The sequence below is a fragment of the Eubalaena glacialis genome, chromosome 19 (assembly GCF_028564815.1).
Source record: "Eubalaena glacialis isolate mEubGla1 chromosome 19, mEubGla1.1.hap2.+ XY, whole genome shotgun sequence".
NCBI lineage: Eukaryota > Metazoa > Chordata > Mammalia > Artiodactyla > Balaenidae > Eubalaena > Eubalaena glacialis.
Genome location: NC_083734.1, coordinates 30,129,185 through 30,151,678, shown reverse-complemented (window position 1 = coordinate 30,151,678; position 22,494 = coordinate 30,129,185). Strand labels below are relative to the sequence as shown.

Sequence of the window (22,494 nt, the reverse complement as noted above, 5' to 3'; positions counted from 1 at the left end):
TGGTGAGGTAAGAGGGTGATGTTTCAGGAATTGTAATCATCCTCCTTCTGGTTCCAACCAGCCTGGGGTCTGCATGTTTGTGGTCAGCATGTAATCACCATCTTCCATCTGGGTGCGGGTCTGTGTTTCTGTGGAACAACTCAAAGATACAGGTCAAATTTTTATGTATATTCCTTGAGGAGGAACTAGGACTCTGTTTTATTGCTGAACTATTGTTTCAGCTATCATTACCTGTCTTGAGTGACTTGTTTTTCCTTTGATTCTGCATTCCCTCACTTCTCTAATTGTTAACTTCTTGTCCCTGCTCTTTGGAACATGGGGAAGGCCTAGGAGACTAAAACCTTTTCTAAAAACAAGAATGGGGGACATGAAAGGGTTTTTGTGTCTGGGAAGGCCCTGCAGGGTCTTGCTTGGTTTCACAGGTACTCCCCAAGATCAATGACAGGAACTTGGCTCTGGGTGCAGTTTGTCTCATTCCTAAGCTTTGGAATGAGACAAACCCAAATTCATCTCCTAATTCTGACTGACTTTAGGCAAGTCATTTAGTAAAATGGGAATAACGATTCTTAGTTTATAAAATTATTATTATTATTATTATTGGAGATACCAAAGCACTTTTTAGAGTGGCTGGCACAGTAGGAAGTCAACCAGTGTTAGCTCCCATCACTCTCCTTGTGCCTCTCTCATCTTGGGTCTCTAAGTTCAGCCAAAAGCCCAAGAGCAGGAAGAGAGAAAAGACTGAGCTTTGAAGTTAATTTCCAGAATAAGAAGTTGCCAAGATTTAGATACTAAAAAATAACTGTGGAAATAAAGTCAACATACATCTTTGTACATATAGTTTTCAAAAACAATGGGCAAGAATTATTGTGTAAAAGGTTACTTTTAAAGATAATTAATACTAATACATCTTTAGATGCACAGGGTCTTGCTATGTTTGAGAGAACCCACGCTTCAGTCCAATTTCATCCTTAAAGAGTATTAAGTCTTATGACATTTAAGAACTGCTGGATTGAGCAGTATTCATAGAGGAAAAAAGGCAAGGAGACAGATAAAGAACACAAAGGAGTCTGAAACTAATTGAAAGAGAAGAATTGAGGATAATTTCAAGATTTTTTATTTGGGAAAGTATGATACCATTAGCCAATCTGGGGACTTTTAAAAATCTTGATGCCCTTGATACATTCCAGGTTCGTTAAATCGGAATCTCTGAGGGTGGGACCCAGGCACCAGTACTCTTTACAGTAGCTCAGGTGATTCCAACACATCAATTACTGCCTTCATCAAAACAAAGAAGTCAGGTAGCATACTGAGACAGTGGAGGAAGGGGATGAGTATAATTCTAGTTCTGTCAAGGTCAGAGTTCCAACAAGGCATCCAGGGAGGAATTAAGGACTGGATCTCAGGAAGGATAGAGCTCAAGATTTTGGAGAGCCATTCATGCATTCAATAAACTTTCCTAAGGCCTGTTAAGTGCCTGGATACCAAGCCCAACAAACAGGATTCTATTCCCTTGAGGGGCCTATATCTAGGAGGGGGGAACATATTTCTTTTTTTTGGCTTATAAACAAGAGAATTTTGTTTCTCACAGTTCTAAAGGATGAGAAGTCCAAGATTAAGGCACTGACAAATTCAGTTTCTGGTGAAAGCCCACTGCCTGGTTCATAAATTGCCATCTCTTTGCTGTGTCCTCACATGGTGAAAGGAGCAGGGAGCTCTCTGGGGTATCTTTTATTTTTATTTATTTATTTATTTATTTATTTATTTATTTAGGTTAGGCTCTTGTTAAATACCATTTTTTAAAAAATTTTATTTTATTTATTTTTTATACAGCAGGTTCTTACTAGTTCTATTTTATACATATTAGTGTATACATGTTAATCCCAGTCTCCCAATTCATCCCACGGGGGGAACATATTTCTAAACAAACAAGCAGTACAAAGTGTTGTGAGCTCTAAGACAGAAATCTGTATGTAGGACAGGAAAGGAGGACTCAGTTCTCTTGGGAGTGGTCAGAAAATGTTTCATAGAGAAGGGACAAGGAGAAGGCACCCTGAGGGAAATGGAGAAAGAGGAAAAGAGAGACTACAGAACTCTGGGGAGGCTAACAGTTTTAGCAGGCAAGGAGGAAGATGGAGCCAGATGAAGATCATGAGAAGTAGCAGCCAGAGAAAGGAGTACTGTATAGGATAGGGAAGTGCCCTGAAAGGTGAGGGGGGAAAGAAGGATGGCTAATGAGACGGCATCACATAGCACAGAGAGGGCAAAGAGGATGAGGCCGAAAAATGGCTTGGATTTGATGATCAAGTGGCTACAGAAATTAGTTTCCACAGTGGAACAGCTAGGGAAGAGAGAGTGGGAGGTGTCTGGAACTGGACCCATTAGTAAAAGAGAAGGATAAAGAGAGGGCTAGAGAAAATACTGGGTTGTCCAAAAAGTTCATTCCATAACAACTTTTGGAAAAACCTGTACGAAAAATCTTTTTGGCCAACCCAATACTATGGGGAGGATTGGGGGAGAACATTTAAATATTAAAATAGAGAAAAGGTGCCTGTAGTGGGAAAAGTTTGGGACTCAGGGATAAGCTATCGGTTGCATTCTCTTAGCTGGAGCTGAATGGCCTTGGGGCGGTCACTTCCCTTAGCTGGCTGTCCATTTTTTCATCTGTAAGATGATGCAGTAGACATGAGATTTATAAGGGTATGTCCAGATCTGACAATCTAAAAAATTTAGTGGAAAGAACAGAATCAAATGAGAGGGTGAAAAAGACTCTTAACTGCATAAAGCCTGATAATGGGTCAACTTTGTTTCCAGATATGTGTGTTTGCCACATTCAGTCACCTCATTATCCAGGTACCATCCCCTAGAACCCACTTTTTAAAAAGTAAAGGGTACCACCTACCATCTAGGCTCTACCCATGAGAGTACATTGGTTAAAGTCACAGCTTCTGGAATCATACAGTCCTTCACTATGACTGCATGAAAAATGACTTACTTTGGTTTTTCTAATCTGTAAAACAGAGTAATAAGAGTACTGGTTTCAGAGTTATTAATGGGATTAAATGAGAGAATGCATGTAATGTATTTACAGCACACCTAGCATATAGTTCTAGTAAAGAAAATATTAGCATTCTTGAACAGGTACAGAAAGAACAGCAGGACCCTGTGCCAGCAAAGTATATGTATATCTTCTTCAAGATAGGAATAGGGGTCGTGATATACTTTGAACCACACAGATCTTTAAAAGAAAAATGAGGAGAAACATGCTCAATGAGCAGGTTCATCTAGTGGCAAAAATACAGGCTCTAGAATCAGGCAGCCATGATTCAAACTCTAGTCAAGCTATTTATTGGCTTTATTTTTTTAAATCTCAGATTACATATTTGTAAAAATGAAGTGTATGCTACCTGTCTCCAGGCTTAGGAAGACTGCATTCATATGGAGTTCCACTTCCAGGCACTTAAGTGTATTTAAAGTACTGTAAAGGTTATTTGCAGGAATTCTCTGGTGGTCCAATGGTTAGGACTTGGCACTTTCACTGCAGTGGCCCGGGTTCAATCCCTGGTTGGGGAACTAAGATCCCACAGGCCACGCAGCGTGGCCAAATAAATAAATAAAGGTTATTTTCTTTGCTTCTACCTAGCATTTAGACTTATGTGTAAATAAACGCTTAGCAAGTGTTTTTAGAATTGAAATTTTAGTGAGATTTTGCTCCTGGTATCCAGAAATTTTACCCTTATTTCTTTCTGGGATTCTGCCTCTTCTCTGACCTTAACTTAGCTGTGAATTCTATCCTACTCTCAGACCATACTAACACCGACTGGGTTGATTTTCCCCCCTGGGGACTTGGGGGATCATGGAGAAAGTGGCAGAACACAGAAAGAAGGCTGCAACCACCACAACACCCCCGTAGGCACACGGGGAGAAAAAAGCTTCAGGTAGTACCCATCAACCTGGTTCTGTTTACCCTGCCATAAGGTCCTGAACATGCTCCCTGGTGCCATGTTCTCAGTGCCTCAATCCCGTAGCACAAGGAAATAAAAAACAAAACTTCTCCCATAAGAAGTAGCAGAATTATGTTAAAAATATGTACGTTGATTCCTTCCCAGTTCTCATTCCCTAATGGAAGGCCACTGACACCAACAGCAGCCTAAGCTGAAACTTTCTCTTTAAGCTTGTAGGGTTCAGAGAGTGGAATATTTTGTAGAGTCTATAATATGAAAGAGATTAGGTTGGTGATGTCACAAGAGGTTTTCAACAGTGTGGGCAGAAGCTGTAGAAATGACTAAGGTAGTTGATAAGTAGCACCATAGGAAGTAGTTACTCACCCTGGATAAGCAGGTGGAGAATATTAGTTACAGGTAGGAGGCATTTACAACAAAAATGATTCATTCTAGATTTCAGAATCCCAGGTATTAGCTCACATGGGTCAAGAAAAATTAGAAATAACAGAATTAGAGCAAAAAAAAGTTAACCCCTTGGCGCACATTGGAATTGGTTTTGATTTCTATTTTTAAATATATGACTAAGGACATAAGCCAGACCGATCCCCCTTTGATCTCTTGTCACCATTTCCAGGGCCCAGGAAGGGCTTGTAGAACTGGGCCCCACTTGACCACAGGAAGCAAGATCTGGAGGCACAGGGAGCCCATCTTATGCTAACTGCCATCACCTTGGAGACACACCACTCCCCAGCAGGCTCCGGCATCGTGGAAGATTGTTACCATCGCTAATCAGATGTTAATCGAATGCACAAGAAAAGGAAATAAATTCCGCTTCTGAAAGGGCAGCTGGAAAGAGGTTGAAATGCTTCAGCTCGGATTTACATTCCAAAGCAGTCCTAAGGCCAAACACTCCCTGCCGGAGCAGAAGGAAAGCCCCTCTCTTCTTCTCACCTTCGCTGGAAAATAGTTCCCGGGAGGAACCGAGAACTCGCTGGGCGGCGCCACGTGGTCCCTCAGGAAATAGGGGCGAGACAAAGGACGCCGGCTCCTGCGAGGCCTCTCGATTGAAGCCGGTCCCTCCTCCTGTCCATCACCTGCAGCCTTAAAGGGCCAGGGACACACCTTCCCTCCCGGATCTCTGGGGCGGGTAAATAAGTCGGGGTGGGGTAAATATTTCTAGTTACGCGATTCACTCAGTGGTTAAACATTTATTTTGTGGGTGCCAAACGCTGACCTAAGCGGGTTATGTGGTTAATGCTCACAGTAACCTGGGACGTGTGTTAACTCCATATTTCCTTCTCTACAAAGGGGAGCAGGAGGCGCAGAGAACAGCACCTCGCCCCGTGAGCCGCAGGATCCGCCCCCGGGTCACTCGTCCCCAGCGGTGTCTCCAGGGCCGCCCGGACGGTCCCGCGGCTCGTGGCAGGTGCGCGTGTGCCCGCCCCCTCCGGCGCTCCCGCCTCCGCCCCCGCCAGGACCCAGCCCGGAGCCCGGCGCCCCGCAGCGGCCGGGGGAAGTGCGGCCCGGGGGGCGGAGCCAGGGCCGTGCGGGTGGAGTCGTGAGCCGCGGCGGCGGAGGCCCGGGCCGGCTCCCTGTGCTACCATGGCGTTTGGGAAGAGTCACCGGGACCCATACGCGACCTCCGTGGGCCAGCTCATAGGTAAAAGGGGGACCCCTCCGGCTTGGGGCCGGGACGCTACGCGTTGACTGTGTTCCCGGCCGCAGAGGATCGCGTGGGTCCGAGTTCGAGGAACTTCTCCCCCCTCCCCCGCAACTTTCCAGGCCCCGCGCTCCGCTGGTCCTAAGCGGCACCTGTCCCCGCCGACCTCTCTCGAACCCCACCTCCTCACCTCCCGTCTTCCGGTGCCTTCCGGGGTGGGGGTGGGGGTGGAAGCGGACAGGTGGACCGAGGGGATCCAGGTGTGGCGTGGCTGGGCCTCTACGGGGGCGTGTCAACTTCTGGGCCAGGGGGAGCTCTTCAGAAAGTGAGTCCACCCGAGGGCCAAGTGTTATCCTGCCCGTTTTGCAAAGAGAAAAAGGTTCCAGGAGGTTAAGTGCAGTGACCTCGATGTGACAGGCAGGTCTCCAAACTAGTTCTGACTCCAGGCCCTTAAAACGTGAGTTACTTTTGCGGGGTGAACAAAGAGAACGAACATGCCTAGCACTGGAGCGAAGGAAGGGGGAGCCAGGCGCGCTCTGGGGACACAAGAGGCCTCTCCAGGCCACTAGGGGCTACACAGGTGTCTGCCTGACTCCTTCCCTCTTCCCGTGGCCGTGCTCTGATCCACGTACGTGGAAGCCGGAGCCAGGGCCTGGCCTGTTTAACAACACCGACTCCCTTCTCCTTGGTCTCTGATACCTCCCTTGGGAACCGGGTGTGGCACCAGTGCATATAGATGCCAAGCAAAGCGTCATCACGTCGGGGAGCTTAGTGGGATGAGGAAATCATGAAAACCTACTAGTTATAATAAGGATGCTCAGATTTGAACAGTTTTGCCTGCAGCTCAGTTAACTGCTGTATGACAAGAGCACATTACCCAGGGACTTCCCTGGTGGTCCAGTGGTTAAGACGTCGCCCTTCCAATGCAGGGGGCGCTGGTTCTATCCCTGGTCGGGGACTAAGACCCCACATGCTGCGCGGCCAAAAATAAATAAAGAATGAATAAATTAAAGAACAAAAACCAAAACACTACTCAACCTGAAGCTTAGTTCCCATACCTTTATAAGATGGTGAGTGTAACTATCATTGAGGAGGAGATGCTTTCTAAACTGTTGCTGGCCGTATCACTGTTGGGTATTAAAATGAACCCTGAACAGAAGTGGATTCAGGCTGCATCTTCATAGGCTGGTTTATTCTTTAATGCTGTGAACATTTACTGACTGCCAGCTATATCCCTGGACCTGCACCAGGCAAAGGTAAGATGTGGTCTCAGCCATCACGGAACGCATAATCTTATAGAGAAGATGCACACAATTTCATACTGGCAATAGTGCAGTACCTTTGCAATAGAAGAGAAGTGTAAAACACCCAAAACTTATGAAAAGGGAGAACTTAACTCTGCCATGGCTTTTGAAGGGTGAATAGGAGTTTTCTAGGAAGATGGGAAGGTGGGAAGAAGGAGGACAGAATGGGGAGCAAGAAATCTGGCAGAAAGAACCTTGTAACAACACAAGATTGGTAAGCCTTGTCCATTTGAATGCCAAATTCAAATAGTGTTTCTCCTAGATGAGGAGCAGTCTAAGCTTTGGGGTTCCCCTAACCAAACCTTTATCCTCTTCATTATCCTTTTAATTTTTGCTCTGTTCCCCTAGAACCTCATGTTTTCATGCTGAGGGATATTCTCCTTTCTTGTAGTAGAGATGTTAAGCTCATTCAGGTTGAGTGTTCTATTATCCTTCCCAGGTGACATTTTGTATTCTTAAGGAGGGTGTCAGAAGAGGGAAAAGCTATCTGACTGTTTAATGATGGGGTTACAGGTACAGGAGCCTTCAAGTCTGCCTGGTGCAGCTCTGGTTAGTACAGGTGCTAGGAAGTACATAGACAGTTTCAGTAGATCTCTCTTTTTCTCAACACCACCCCACAAAGGAGAATAAGTGACTTTTAAAAAGCAAACAAAAACTGGCATCAAACATCAAACAACCTAGATTTGAATGCTAGTTTTACTGTGTACTGACTGTGTAGCCTTAGGTAACTTCCTTAACTTCCTTGAACTTCTGTTTCATCACGTCTAACAGTGGGTTAAATGAAATTGTGTAAGATAAAATACTTAGCACTGTGCACTTCATCTTGTAGGCGTCTGTCCTTCTCTGAAAGACAGGCAGGCAGATGGAGATTTAGCTGGGCTGTCCTGGCCCTGCAGCCTTTATTAATAGGTCACTCATTACTGTTGCAACAGAAGCACCTGGGTTTTGACTGATTCTTGAATTACTGGGAATTGCTCAGAAAAAAAATCTCTCTGCTCTTTGGTGATATAAACTTAATGGTACTTGCTAGTGAACTCCAGACAGATTGTTTCAGGAGGACCAGACATGTTTTATTCTGTTGTAGCTCAGACTCAACACAACAGATTTTTCTTTGCAGAAAAGGCTACATTTGCTGGAGTTCAGACTGAAGATTGGGGCCAGTTCATGCACATCTGTGACATAATTAACACTGCCCATGATGGGTGAGTTCAGTGTGTGGTTCATGTATTTGCCTCTCATAAGAAGTGTCAGGACTACAGCACATTTTCTCTTGCAAACTGGTTTTCTTGTTGAAATAGCGTTTCCATTACCCTTTAAGCACCCACTGCCTTTTGAAGACATGTCAGGTTGAAATATTAGGACAGCTGCTTGTTTCAGCATGTGGAATATCTGAGAATCCATTATAATTTTTCTCCTCTTTGCCTTTTCCTTAATAGTTTCAAATTTTGTCTCGGTGAGGCTCAAATTCCTTGTTCTTTGGGGAGAGAGGGAGATAATGTTTCCTTTGTTAGGAATTCTTCTTGCTCTGATTGTCAATATTTTATGTTACTGTAACTGAAAAATATTATCAAGAAGCTAGTGGACTCCTGGTGGTGACCTGTCTCTGGGCAGTTGTCATTATCAACCAGGAAATAATCTGGCAGTTGTTTTCCTCTGCCTGTCACAAGGCAATTTTTTTTTTTGTTCCGAATGCCAACTCACCCATGTTTATGCTGAGTTTTTAAGCAACGTGGTATCTTTTGTTACACTTCTTAAACTTTAGAGAATTGAAGTTTAAAAAATAAAATCATTAAGAAGGCCATCTATTTTGTGATTTAGTCTGAACTACAAGTTGTTATAAGGGATACAATTCTCTTGATTTTCCTGTGCATTTAAACTAATAATGAACAGCAAAGGAGACTTAGTTTTTGTTGATGAAGAAAACATTACACTTAATTATTGACTATATCAATGGAAAGTGCTTATGGTCAGTACTTTAAAATATTTATGGTGTTTTCCCTGTAATCTTGTTTACCATATTTGGTTCCTCTAAACCTTTTCTTCACTGATAATACTAATTTCTTCATTGATAATGCAAAAAGGGAAACGCAATGTAAAATTTTTTTCTTTTAAAACAGTGTCTTTATTCTTTTCAACTTTTCTAAGGGTTTAATCTTAGATTTTATATATGATTTTTTAGAAATATATATAATATTATATTTTATAATAGTTACAATTCTAAGTATATGTAATATTATGTAATTATATTATCATATAATAGAAATTCTACCCATGCAAGCATAACAAACAAAATTGGAAGGTAATATGCAAAAAAGGTTTGTATCTTTTTTAAGTTTTGAGGTATAATTGGCATATAGCACTGTATAAGTTTAAAGTGTACAGCATAATGACTTGAGTTACATATACTGCAAAACAATTTCCACAATAAGTTTCGTTAACATCCGTCACCTCATACAGTTACAAAAAATGTTTTTTCCTCGTGATGAGAACTTTTAGGATCTACTCTCTTAACAACTGTTGAATATACCATACAGCAGTATTAACTATAGTCATCATGTTGTACGTTACATCCCCATTACTTATCTATAACTGACCATCTCAGAGTAAATTTGGACTGTCTACTTACACATAGTTCCTCCTTTTGTAACATAAAATTGTAGCATATCAGAACCTGACCTGGTTAGTCCTAACTCCTCCTACATCCCATTGCCTATAGGATGCTTAGGAAATACTAATAAAAATAGGTAACATTTTTGGAAATTACATTTCCTGTAACCTGGTTCTATGCGTTGATGTGGGCTGTGGGTGTGAGTACATTTCACATATAGTGCTTTCTAGGTAATGATCATCATCTGCATATTTTATTTGATTCTGACAAGGAGGTAGGTGGTATTGTCTGCCTAGATGTATGAGGAAACGGGTGTAAAAAAGTTAAGTCATCTGCCCAGCGTCACACAGCAGAACCAATACCTTGGTTGTCTCCTTAGCCATTCCTCTTTCCACACTGCATGCTGCTTTTCAGAGACTACTTGCTTTCAGCAATGGCTACGTTGATGATTTTACTGTGTTTATTGCCACAGGCCAAAAGATGCAGTAAAAGCTTTGAAAAAAAGGATTTCCAAAAACTACAATCATAAAGAAATCCAACTTACCTTGTCAGTAAGTATTTACTTTAACGTTAAATTAAGACTAGGATTTTCCAAGCTACTGTCACATTTCTAATTTTGGGTATAAAAGATACAAATATTCTGAGATAATTAATAGGTTAGCAAAAAGTTATTTACAGTATGAATTAAAACTATTCATTTATTGAGAATTGCAGAATCAAGGGAGTTTCGTTGATTGTAATGGCATTTAATTCGGTGGAAAGTGAGTGTTCCTGGAAAAGCATATTTTCCTGCTTAAGAGATGGGAACTGGTAATGAAAAACCTGTAGGTACTGAGTTGCTCAAGAACTTTGTGTATGTGTTACACATGGGGAGAATTGAAGCTTGAGAAATGCCTCCCCATCATCTTTCTACCTCGTTTGAACACCTCTGTGGAATTCTGAGATGCTGGAGGCTCTTTAGGGTTCAGCCAAGTTTTGCTGTTTGGTATAATTTGGAGAATGTTGTCTGTTGATTTAAACAATTCTCCTGTGCACCTTATCGCTTGATTTGGGTGTGGACATTTATTTGACATGTTCCCATTTTCCCCCAACCTTGGCCATGTGACCTCTTCAGTTGCTTGGTGAGTTGCCCGTTTTACTTCAGTATGTTTTGCAAACCCTGCCTGCTGCCTGAGAGTGAGCTGTGTGGCTTTCTAGTTTCTTCTGTGTGCCTTTGCTGACCTCAGCCCAGCCCCAAGCCACAAGTGGTTATGGCACTACTCTGCCAGCATCACACTGCTCTTAGGGGACTTGGATGTGTTTATCTAGAGGGCTATGGAACAGAGGTGAGCACAGCCCCCCTTTTCTAGCTTCAGGGGGAAAAGAATTTATCACATCTTGCTTACTTGGAGAGTAACTGAATGAGAAAAAATGAATTGAAGTCATAATGATACTATCACTGAAGAAACCCTTCAAGTTGGGGTCTGAATATAGTTTTAGAGGGATTTTCCTCTTTCACCTTTTTGGACCTCTCCCCTGTCCTTTACCATAGCAGCCTCCTCAGGGAGGTCACGGAATGCAGGCAACTGGAGAGAGGACTAAGGCACTTGAGTAGAAATGTCAGAACAATGGGTTGGTGGTGGAAATAAACCTTTGCCTGGTACCTGGTCGATGCTTTCAACAACCCTTTGAAGAAGTTGTATTATTGACTCCACTTCAGAAATGAAGAAACTGAGACTTAGTGAGGTTAAGTGATTTTTTTTTTTCCCCCTCCAAGATTTCAGTAGCCTAGGCAAGATTTCAATCCAGTTCTCAGATTCTAAATTCCATGCCCTTGCCCCATACCACCTTGCTTCTCAGAACAAATCAAGCCCCTTGAAAGAAAAGGCTGCTGTGTTTCATTTGTGTTTTCAACTCCTTTCTACATGGTGGAAGACCTAGTGCATCAGTGCACCGGGTGTTGACTAGTTAACGATTGAGTGTCCTTCAGCCCCCATCCCACTCTCCTAGCATCCAGGAAGGACTCAAGGAATGTACTGTAGAATTGGGTTAGAAAGATACGTAGCTGTGCCCTAAAATGAAGTGGATCTAGGATATCTCAGGGCTGCTGAAGGTTAGGATAATTGACTGAGTAACCTAAGGGCAGAAGATGAATTTATGCCACTTTTGTATTTCAGCATGCGGTATTTCACCTTCTTACAGTTGTTTATTCTATATAATGTGTTTGTCTCTTTCTCTGTTGTAGCCAGCCTACGTGACATTTCCATGGTTGCTTCTTATCCTTAGCTCCATATCCTCCTCCATCATGGTTCCTTCCTTCTGGGGATGAACCAGGACTCTTCCCCGGGGAATTTGACTCATTCCAGAGTGTTGTCTCTTTTAGCCCTCCATCTCTGAGTTCCCACTCTTTCTGTCCTTCCGGTAGTCTGATCTCTTAGGCCTTACTCCCAGCTAGCTGCCTGTTCCCTGTTCCACCTCAGGTAACTGTACATCCTCCACCTCCTAATTTCCACACCAGTACGTGAGAACAAGCAGATCTAAAACCTGTGCCAAAGTAAGGGTGAGAGTCACAGGTTGGGGGTCATTGTTAGGGGCAGAGTTCATTAAGGTACCTACTTCTTGGATTTTCTTTGAATTGGTCTTTGACTCTTGATAGCTTCATGCAGATTTCCCCATGTTGTATAGTCAATGGCCCAGTCACCTCACCTCACACTACTCACTGCATTGTAGTGGTGTCTTTAAGGCTTCAGAACAGACTTTAATATTAACTTAAGCCAGACTTAATTATGAGAGAGATTAGTCACAGAAAGAATCATCCAGTGTCTGTCAAAGGCAATTATATGTTTACCAATAAACTCTTTAAAAATGAATCCTCATGTATTACATTTTCATTTTATTACTGTGAAGTGATGAGAGCCTGTCAAAGTCAATTATAAATGTCCTTTATATTATCTGTCATTTGGGTTCTCCATGAACTTGTTAGCCTTGATTAGGTCTTTGACGGGATCTGACTAGCCTGTGATTTCCTACCATCAGTTGGTGGTGCAGTTTTGTCAAGAAGCCAGTAGTTTTGTCTTATTTTTAAAAGCATTTTGTTACCAGGCTTTATAACTCGTAGCCAGAGGCTAGCGTTTTCTTGAATGAGTCAATTATGATAAGTCTCAGCAAGATACTGTTATTGTCAAGAGGAAAGTGATTGAACAGGTTCCTAGGAATCAGTTTATTAATTGGAGCACCCCCTAGGTGGTGAGCTATGAGGGCTTCAGAATAAGTGTAAAATGTGTTTATTCCTTCAGAAACTTAGAAAGTAAGCTCATCCCCTAAGGTGGCCATCCCTTGGCGTGGTTTTCAGTTCTGGATGGCCCCAAAGCCTGGTTTACTGTGCTTGGTTTAGAAATTTACTATTAGAAATAAAACTACCACGGCACTCTTTTTTATTTTCCAGCATTTCTGAAAAGAATACTTATATCAGCTCATCAGTATATTCTCTCTTGATGGGAAATTAGCCATGGAAGCAGATGATCACAGTACTTACCATTTATTAAGGTCCTGCTAGGTGTCAGGCTCTTCATATACATTATATTTCACTTAAGCCTTACAGCAGGTCTCTGGAGGAAGGCATGCTCATTTTGCAGATGAGAATCCTGAGGCTTAGTCAAGATAAGTGATTTGCCCACCCAAGTGCAAAAGGAGATCTGTGAAGCCTCAAGTCAGCATCCTCTCCAGTCTCTCAGTTCCTGGGCTCCTAGGTTCTCTATTCCACCTCAGATTATGGTTTCTTGATTGTCCTGTTTGCAAAAATAGGTTATGTGAACACATAAATTGCACCAAAACCCAATTCCAAAATGTGTAGAAGCAAGGTATTTAATTTTTCTTATTCACCACTATAAGTTTTATTGCTTAGCTAAGGGGGCTGGGGTGTGAAAGAGGTACTGGTGACATATTGTAAGGGCATGAAGGAATTGGTCCTGACATTCTGATTCCAATGGGAAAACACAAAGGGCATGATTTGTGATCTCCAGATGTTAACATTCTCAGCATTTCATGTTGACTCTTTGATTTTGTGCAGGTAACCTTTTGGGAATGTCACCCATTATCATAAAACCTTGGTGCTCCAAAACATAAAAAGTGTTTGTGGAATATTTAGCATTCATTTTACTGTTAGGGAAAATGAGACTTGGAGGCAAAGTATCTTGCCTAAGACTGCATATCTGGTTGCATGAATTATTTTTATAAATTCCCATTGAACTAGAGGCACTTTTCCTCTCAGCATTTCATCTGATAAAAACTCATCATAATAGTATATCAAGCAAAAAGTCATTTGTTATTCAACTTTTCAGCTTGTCTTTTTCTAAACAACTTGCATTTAAAATACAATAGATTCATCTTAATATGTTTTGGATTCTGATTTTACTTTCCTTTGCCTTAAAGGTTCTCCCTGTATATTTCACAAAGCTGCATGTGCTCAGCTTCTGTATTTTATGGTTGCATTTTTAGCCACATTGCCCTTAAAACTGCAGCTTTCATACCTTCTTCTTTTTGTATTGCCATTAAAGTGACACAATACGGAGCATGGTGTAAAGTCAGTTTTCAGGGCTTCTTTTCTGCAAAGATGATTATACCTATCCTGGTCACGTTATGGTTTTTGTGACCTCCGAGAAGGTGGTAGCATGGGAACTAGAGATTTAATTTTGTTTTTAGGTCACTTTTAGAAATCCACTTTCTGCATGCAGTTCTTCAATACCAGCTCGTTCTTTCTTAGCCTGACTTCTGCTTATGTTGCTTTATTGAAAATCTTTTTTTCAAGGTGACTGATGACCCCACTAATCAACAAACCTAGCTGAGTTTTTCAGTCCGTATTCTTAACCGTTTGACACTCCATCCTCCTAGAAACTCTGCCCTCTTTTGACTTTACCAACATTATGTTCTATTTATCTTATGCATCCGTTTCTGTTGGTTGCTCTTTGATTGCCTTTCCTGAGCGTCCTTCTGGCCTCACAGGTGAACCCCTTTGTCCCTTCCTCTCTGCTCATCCGAGGCAGCCTTGATTACTCACTTTTGGCCTAACTCTCCCCTGAACTATAGCTGTGCATGTACAGCTCTCAGCAAAAAATCTCTACTTGAATGTCTCATTGTCCTTTTTGTCTTAGTCGTCTTGAGCTGCTCTAACAAAATACCATAGATTGGGTGGCTTAAACAACAGACATCTATTTCTCACAGTCCTGGAGGCTGTGAAGTCCAAGATCAAGGTGCCGGCAGATCCAGTGTACGATGAGGGCCCACCCTCTGGCTTGTAGATGGCCATCTTCTTGCTGTATCATCGCATGGCCAAGAGAGAGATCATCTCTCTTATCCCTTTCTTATAAGAGCACTAATCTCATTCATGAGGACTCCACCCTCATGACCTAACTCCCTCCCAAAAGTCCCACCTCCAAATACCATCACATTAGGGATTATTAGGAGGTTCAACATGGGAATTTGGGAGGGACACAAACATTCAGTCCACAGCACTTATAAACTCAAAATATCTAAATTTCAACCCATCATTTTGACCTTCGACTAGTGGTAGTATCCCATCCACTTCCAGATTTCCATCAATCTCATGCAGAGTAACAGTCACTTAACTTTCAGCCTTTCCTTTTCAACAAACCCTGGTTGCTGAAAGTTCTTGCTTCATAATTCTCATGTCTTTCCCTTCCTTGTACCCACATCATCCTAGTTTAGGCCTTTCTGCATCAGGCTGTACTAGTGGGTCACTGCTGGATCTCTCTATCATTCCAGGGTCTTTGCCCTCCAATTCCCTTTGTAGGGTGCTGCTTGAAAACCTTGTCAGAGTACTTTGCGTGCACTAACCTTTCTCTCAAGTTCAGGATAGAGGTGTGATGGTGTCAAAACTAATAAGAACCCTTCAGTGGCTTCTTACTGCCTTCAAGATAATGTTCAAATTCTTTACATTGCCACACAAAATTTCTCTACAGTCTGGATGAAGCCTCTCCAGACTTAATCCACCCACCAACCCAATGTCCCCAGTTTGCTGATATAAAGAAACCTCTACAAACCGGAGTACTTATTTTCCTCCTCACAGCTCATATGCTTTGTCACCTGTACTTATATTTTTAATACCATTTACCTGTCTAGACTATTGCTCTATACTCATTTGTACTTTTCTTGACCATTTTTCAAAGCCCAGCTTAGAACCACCCTTTTCCAAAAGTCTTAAGACCACCTGGCCCTAAATTGTCACTTCTGCCTATAAAGGTCTGTAGCTGGGGTAACCATGTAATTTTTCATCCAGGCAAGGACATTTTTGAGAGTGAAAGGAGGTATCATCATTAATAAAACCAGGACAACAGGAGTTCACCAGGACTTTCCTGGCAAAACTAGGACAAATGTCACCTTGTCTAGAGCCCACATGCTTCGTTTGCACCTCCCATTGGCCCTTGGCATTTACTACCTTGCATAGTTATTAGTTCGCTTATAATTGTGTCCTGGCTCCCCAAAAGGACCATCCGCTAAGCAGTTACATTATGGCTTATATTTCCTCACATTCCCAGAACCTAACATTTTGCCATGTATTTTAGTAGATACTAAATTATGTTTATTAATTGGAATGCTGGTGGAAATCATTACTTAGCAATTTTTACCTTATATTTAGGAGGTGGTTTTGCCAAAGAGATAAAACGTTTAATTTTTCTCTTTAGCTTATTGACATGTGTATGCAGAACTGTGGTCCGAGTTTCCAGTCTCTGATTGTGAAGAAGGAATTTGTTAAAGATAGTCTAGTTAAGCTGCTGAGTCCCAGATACACCTTGCCAATAGGCATTCAGAATAGAATTTTGAATTTCATTAAGGTAAGTCTATTATATATCTTATGGGATGGTGAACATCTAAGATTAGAGATTTAATTACCTAACTCCCAATTGGTTCAGTGATCCTTTACAAGCCTGGGATTGAGCCCAAAAGCATTTTTACTATTCGGTTTTCCATGTAATAATAATTTCTTGGCATTGGATAGTGGCCTTTTTCTGAAGAATTTGTAGTCTTTTCCATACTTGTCTCTCAGTTTCTATCTTATCTACGTCAGATAGGAGAGAGAGTGACGTGTACATTCATTTTGCAGGTGTGGAAACTATGTTCTGGGGTAGATAACTCACTGCTTTCAGAGTTATTTGGCAAAAGAGCTACTGATGCTGTTTTAGAATCTGCTAATTCTAGATTTAGTATAGCAAAAAACAAACAGTAGTACCTATTCCAGAGTTTCATTAAATTGTTGAGGCATGGCAGTTTGATGATTAAAAATATATTATTCTAATGGCCATCATCAAAAAATCTACAAACAAATGCTGGAGAGGGTGTGGAGAAAAGGGAACACTCTTGCACTGTTGGTGGGAATGTAAATTCATACAGCCACTATGGAGAACAGTATGGAGGTTCCTTAAAAAACTAAAAATAGAACTGCCATATGACCCAGCAATCCCACTACTGGGCATATACCCTGAGAAAACCATAATTCAAGAAGAGTCATGTACCACAATGTTCATTGCAGCTCTATTTACAGCAGCCAGGACATGGAAGCAACCTAAGTGTTCATCGACACATGAATGGATAAAGAAGATGTGGCACATATATACAATGGAATATTACTCAGCCATAAAAAGAAACAAAACTGAGTTATTTGTAGTGAGGTGGATGGACCTAGAGTCTGTCATACAGAGGGAAGTAAGTCAGAATGAGAAAAACAAATACTGTATGCTAACACATATATATGGAATCTAAATCTTAAAAAAAGTGGTTATGAAGAACCTAGGGGCAGGACAGGAATAAGGACACAGACGTAGAGAATGGACTTGAGGACACAGGGAGGGGGAAGGGTAAGCTGGGACAAAGTGAGAGAGTGGCATGGACTAATATATACTACCAAATGTAAAATAGATAGCTAGTGGGAAGCAGCCGCATAGCACAGGGAGATCAGCTCGGTGCTTTGTGACCACCTAGAGGGGTGGGATAGGGAGGGTGGGAGGGAGGGAGACGCAAGAGGGAGGAGATATGGGGATATATGTATATGTATAGCTGATTGACTTTGTTATACAGCAGAAACTAACACACCATTGTAAAGCAATTATACTCCAATAAAGATGTTTAAAAAATATATATATATATATATATAATTATTCTAGTCTCTAAAAATGTACATTCAAAAGTAGCTTTCTTTTTCTGAGTAAGGTACATAATTGTCAATCTCTCATTTTCTGTCACCAGCTTAGGAGTTGTGTTTTGTTTTGCTGCTTATTTATCTCTGGAACTTTCCATCTCTTGAATTCAGACATGGTCGCAGGGTTTCCCAGGAGCTGTGGATGTAAGTGAAGTGAAAGAAGTGTATCTGGACCTCCTTAAGAAAGGTGTTCAGTTTCCTCCATCAGATGCAGCGGCTGAAACAGCCAGACAAGAGGTAGGAGGCCGTTCTTTGACCTGTGTAGAGTAAGACAGTGTAGTGCATGGGTCTTTTCTCATTGAAAGGGACAACCCTAGCTCCACCTAGCTTCACCTAAAAGATTAATCTGTTAGAAGGATACTGTGATACCTCAGAATACAAGCCACAAGAAGGGTGGTGTTAGCTGGATCTTTGAACAGAGAACCAAGCATTCAAATGCCTTTTTACTTGTCTACTTCCCTTTGATCATCAGCTTCGTTCTTCTCTCTCATTGCGGACTAGCTTTTTCCACATGGTAAACAATATAGCTCCCAAATTTTCATATTATAGCCTTAGCTTTTTCACATTCCAAGTCCAAAATTTCAGAGAAGGGACTCATTGAACCAACCTAGGTCAGTTTTCCATTTCTGCACAAATTAACTAAGGTTATATAAGAACGAGGTTGCTCCATATAGAAATTACTTAAGTAGAGCAGAAGAGGGGCAGGTTTCAAAGGAAAAGATTGGTGCTAGACAGGCAGGGGTCTCTATTATAGGTAGTCATATAATAGATTTGTTTATTAATACTATGCCCATAGAAGAGTTTCTCAATGTTCACATGTATTCATTCTCAAGTTTGCAAGCAACTTTCAAGGTTTTGAACTTAGAACACTTGTAGTGACTGATTATAATTCAGCTCCTAACTTCCTATAATTTCCATAATGTAAAAACAGTAATTCTTCCCTTCTGCATATTGGTGAGTCCTGCCTTGGTAGAAAAAGCAATTCAGGTGTATACCAGAAGTCTGATCTTTGTGAAGGCTTTGTCCTGAGGGCTAACTCTCCCTAGTGATTGAGTCATCTGAATGGAAAAACTGGGCTTGGGGTGGCTGAGTTAATTTAAATAATAATATTTCTATATTTCATGTTGATAGACTGCTCAGATCTCACCGAATACACCACCATCTGTTCCTACTGCACCAGCTCTTTCTTCTGTAGTTCCCAAGAGCTCCACTATTATATTGGTCCCAGAACAGGTAACAACAGCAATGACTGTATTTATTGATGACTTTTTCTAAGTTCTAAGTACTTTATATATAGTTTGTTTATTCTTAACAATATTATCATAAGGTGGAGGTACATTTTAACCTCATTTTACAGAGGAGGGGACTGAAGCTTAGTGATACTGTATAAGTTATGATGGTTCAACTCTAAGTGGAATTAATCCCATGGATTCTGCCTGATTCTAAAAGCCTGAGCTTTTAACAGTTGTGCTAGTCTAGTGGCTTTTGTGGCTTTGTGGAGGCTTGGCTGTGGGATGGATCTTGTGTAAGTTGATTGCTGTTGCTCCTGATAGGACTGTCTGTATGCCATTTCAGAGAGCTCAGTAAGTGGTCATCTTATTACTATTATTAACTGTGCCAACTGAATTACATTTACTTTTTTGTCTATATCTGTTTATCTAATGTTTAGACAAGCAATTATTAAATAAAGCTCATTTCTGTCCTGCTATAAGGGAACTATCATTTAAGACTTTATATTATTATTATTCAGTATTATATAACAATCCATGTGATTAATTCCTCTTAGAATTTAATCCAGGAAGAAAAAAAAGTGTTTCTCTCTTGATTCTTCCTTCTCTAATACCGTGGGACTATAAAATATTCATTTTTTTCTCTCCCATTGGTTTCTAAGAAACCCAGACTAACATTTGCCATTTTCTTCAGGTTCCTGATATGGTCACCTTCTCCCTTCTCCATATTGGTTCCAATCTGACTTTTTCCCTTCATTAACTTTCCTAGAGCATATTTTTAAATTTATTACAAGAGCTCTCAAGACCTTTTAGAAGGTGACAGATTGTACATTTGTAAGATAATTATATGTACATTTGTATAAATTGGAAAATATTAAATTTTACAAAAGTGTTTTCTCTGCAAGCAAGAAACAAGGTAGCCATTCTTTGTGTCACACTTACTGGTGACTGTGTTGCTCTCGACAGATTGGAAAACTGCACAGTGAATTGGATATGGTGAAAATGAATGTGAAAGTGATGTCTGCCATATTGATGGAGAATATTCCTGGGTCTGAAAACCGTGAAGACATGGAGCTTCTGCAGGTGTAGTATAATTTCAGGGACAGGCAGTCCCTGAAAGTTATTCTCTAAACTTAGAGCCTTGGAGATGGAAGACACCTTAACATTGACTAGTCCATGCTCCAGCATGTTTACTTGATTTTTAAACTTAACAAGAAGCTGCAAGGACAACTTTATCAGAAGTTCAGTGGTAACTTAGACGTGGTACTTACCCTCTTGCAATAAATAATTTAACATCATTTAATCATTTATAGCCTAGCCATATACAATCTCTACTAATCTCTGATTGTTTTAAATGTGTAAAAGTTACCTATCTATTCAGCAAACATAATGAGTAACTACAATGTGGTAAAGGATATAGAAATGAAGAGGCTGTCCTAGTCCTTAAGGAACTTAGGTCTAGTGAGCAAGAGTGTTTTGTAAACAACAAGTTTAATAAAGTATTGATGCTATAATAGAAATTTATTTATCATACTGTGGGTTCAGGGGTGGGGGCAAGGAGAAAGGTGAGGGTTTTTGGAAAGGTTTAGATGGAGGCAGTGCTAAGGCTGTGGAGGAGCAAGAGGACCGTGCATTTGGACGTGTGTGGGCGCATGAAGGACCACGAGCAGCTCATTATGACTGGAGTGGGGGCCCTCCCAGACCCTTTTCTGTGTCTCTACATCCAGTGCACTTTTTCCTTCTAATGGTTTGTTCTAATTATCAATTTAAAATTTTAACACACACTTTAACACATAATTTTAGATGCAGTTAGAGGGAAAAAATCAGTTTCTAAATCTTTTTCTTCCCCCAAAAGTTAAGAAACTTATATTTTTACTTTTCTCTGATTCCCACTCCCCACTTCTCATGTTGTTGTTATCTTTCCTTTAAGTCCTTCGATTGTTAGTAAATAACATTTTTCTTGATTATTGCTTGTTTGGGAAACAGTAAATGGTGTAAAAATGTCTTTTTTCAACATTACCACCTGTATTTAACTGCTATCTGCTTAAATTGTTACTAGTGGTAAACTTTGAGTGTTTACATGTCCAAAGATGTCTTTTGGCTGCCATGTTAAGGGCTCGCAGTTTGGCCTAGGTACAGAATTATTTTCCTTAAGTCCTTCAGATATACTGCTCCATTGTTCTTGCACCCAGTGGTGCTATTGAGAAGTATCATATTATGTATTCTTGCACCTTTGTTTTATAATCTGTTTTTCTGGTTGTATTTGTGATTTCTCTTTAATGCTTCTGAAATTTCACTCTACTGTGTCTAGGGATATGTGTGCATGTATGTGCATATGTGTATTTACCTTACTTAACCTGCTTAGTATCAATACTTGATAGGCCTTTTGCCCTGTCAGCTTAAGTGTATTTTAGTTCTGGGAAATTCTCAGCTCTTATTTCAGATATTTCTCTTCTAGTATTCTTTCTATCTTTGTATGGAACATTATTTAGATGATGAAACTTTCAGTTATATTTTTCTTATCTCAACTTTTATATACGTTTTGTTTCTTCCTTCTTTTATGCTGTAGTTCTAGCAAAGCTTCTCCATTTTATGTATTATTTCTCTTAAATGTGAACATCAGATTGTCTATTCGGCCCTCCTAATGAATGTTTTATTTCAACAATTTTTTATTTTAAAAATTTATTTCAATTTTTATAATAGTTGTTTCATGGATATGCTTTCCCCTTTTGTCTTTCTAAGGATAGTAATTATTTTTAAAGGTGCTTTTCCATTTGCTCTGTGGATTTTCTTTCCTTGGGTACAAGTTCTTTTGTTCATCACCTCTTTCATTTCATTTCTCAAATATCTGGATAGACTGGTGATAGTGAGCTTATTTTTGTGTGAGATCCCTGACAGCTGGTCTGCATTTCTGTGACCCAGCTTGCCCATGCCAAGTGGAAAACACTGTTACTGCAGCTTGTTCTTAGTACTGTTTCTGAGTATTTCTGTGTTTGCTGCTGTTTTCAGAGTACGTAGCATTGGCACGGGATGATGCTGGGTGGGTTATATTGGTAGCTGGTCTTCTGAGTTATATGCTTCCTATTTTTCCTGGTTGCTACCAGAAACTGGAAACAGTGCCCTATGTCTCTGTCCCAAGCATTGCTCCCACCTAGACACAGATGCTCCTGCCTCAGCTGTCTGGTCTCACGTGGGGAGAGAGGCGTGAGCACAGGTTGTCTTGCCCAGTTGTCTCACTACTGTACCTCAGCTGTTTGTTAGCTGCCCCTCATACCGTCTTCTTCTGGCTTCCATGGTCTCTAGTCGTGGAGCATCCTTCATTTCCTTCCATGTTCTGTGGCAGTACTCATTGTGGGTGGTCCTGAGTATCCTGGATTGTGCTTTCCTCTAATCCAGCGGTCAGGGTCAGCATGCTGTGGCCAGTGGGCTATATGCAGGCTTCGGTTGTCTGTGAATTCAGAATGGGTTTTACATTTTTAAACGGTTTTTAAAAAAAGAAAAGAAAAACAGGTCATTTCTCAAGCTATATCTATGCAAGCCTACCTCCAGAGACCATGAGGG

At 40.9% G+C, this 22,494-nt stretch overlaps 1 protein-coding gene across 3 annotated transcripts in view; it reads left to right on the top strand.

The window, feature by feature from the left end:
* The first annotated feature begins 5,073 nt into the window (after window positions 1-5,073).
* TOM1L1 (target of myb1 like 1 membrane trafficking protein) overlaps window positions 5,074-22,494 on the top strand; it is a 54,002-nt gene continuing 36,581 nt past the window's right edge. The window contains exons 1-8 of one of the 3 annotated variants that reach the window (XM_061176627.1): window positions 5,074-5,088; window positions 5,250-5,601; window positions 8,023-8,107; window positions 9,986-10,064; window positions 16,194-16,343; window positions 17,816-17,941; window positions 18,836-18,937; window positions 19,900-20,016. In XM_061176627.1, coding sequence (XP_061032610.1) covers window positions 5,544-5,601; window positions 8,023-8,107; window positions 9,986-10,064; window positions 16,194-16,343; window positions 17,816-17,941; window positions 18,836-18,937; window positions 19,900-20,016 — 717 coding nt within the window. In that variant the 5' untranslated portion in view covers window positions 5,074-5,088; window positions 5,250-5,543. Of the gene's footprint in view, window positions 5,089-5,249; window positions 5,602-8,022; window positions 8,108-9,985; window positions 10,065-16,193; window positions 16,344-17,815; window positions 17,942-18,835; window positions 18,938-19,899; window positions 20,017-22,494 lie in introns of those variants that run through there. The other 2 variants (XM_061176625.1, XM_061176626.1) reach the window with 2 other exon arrangements.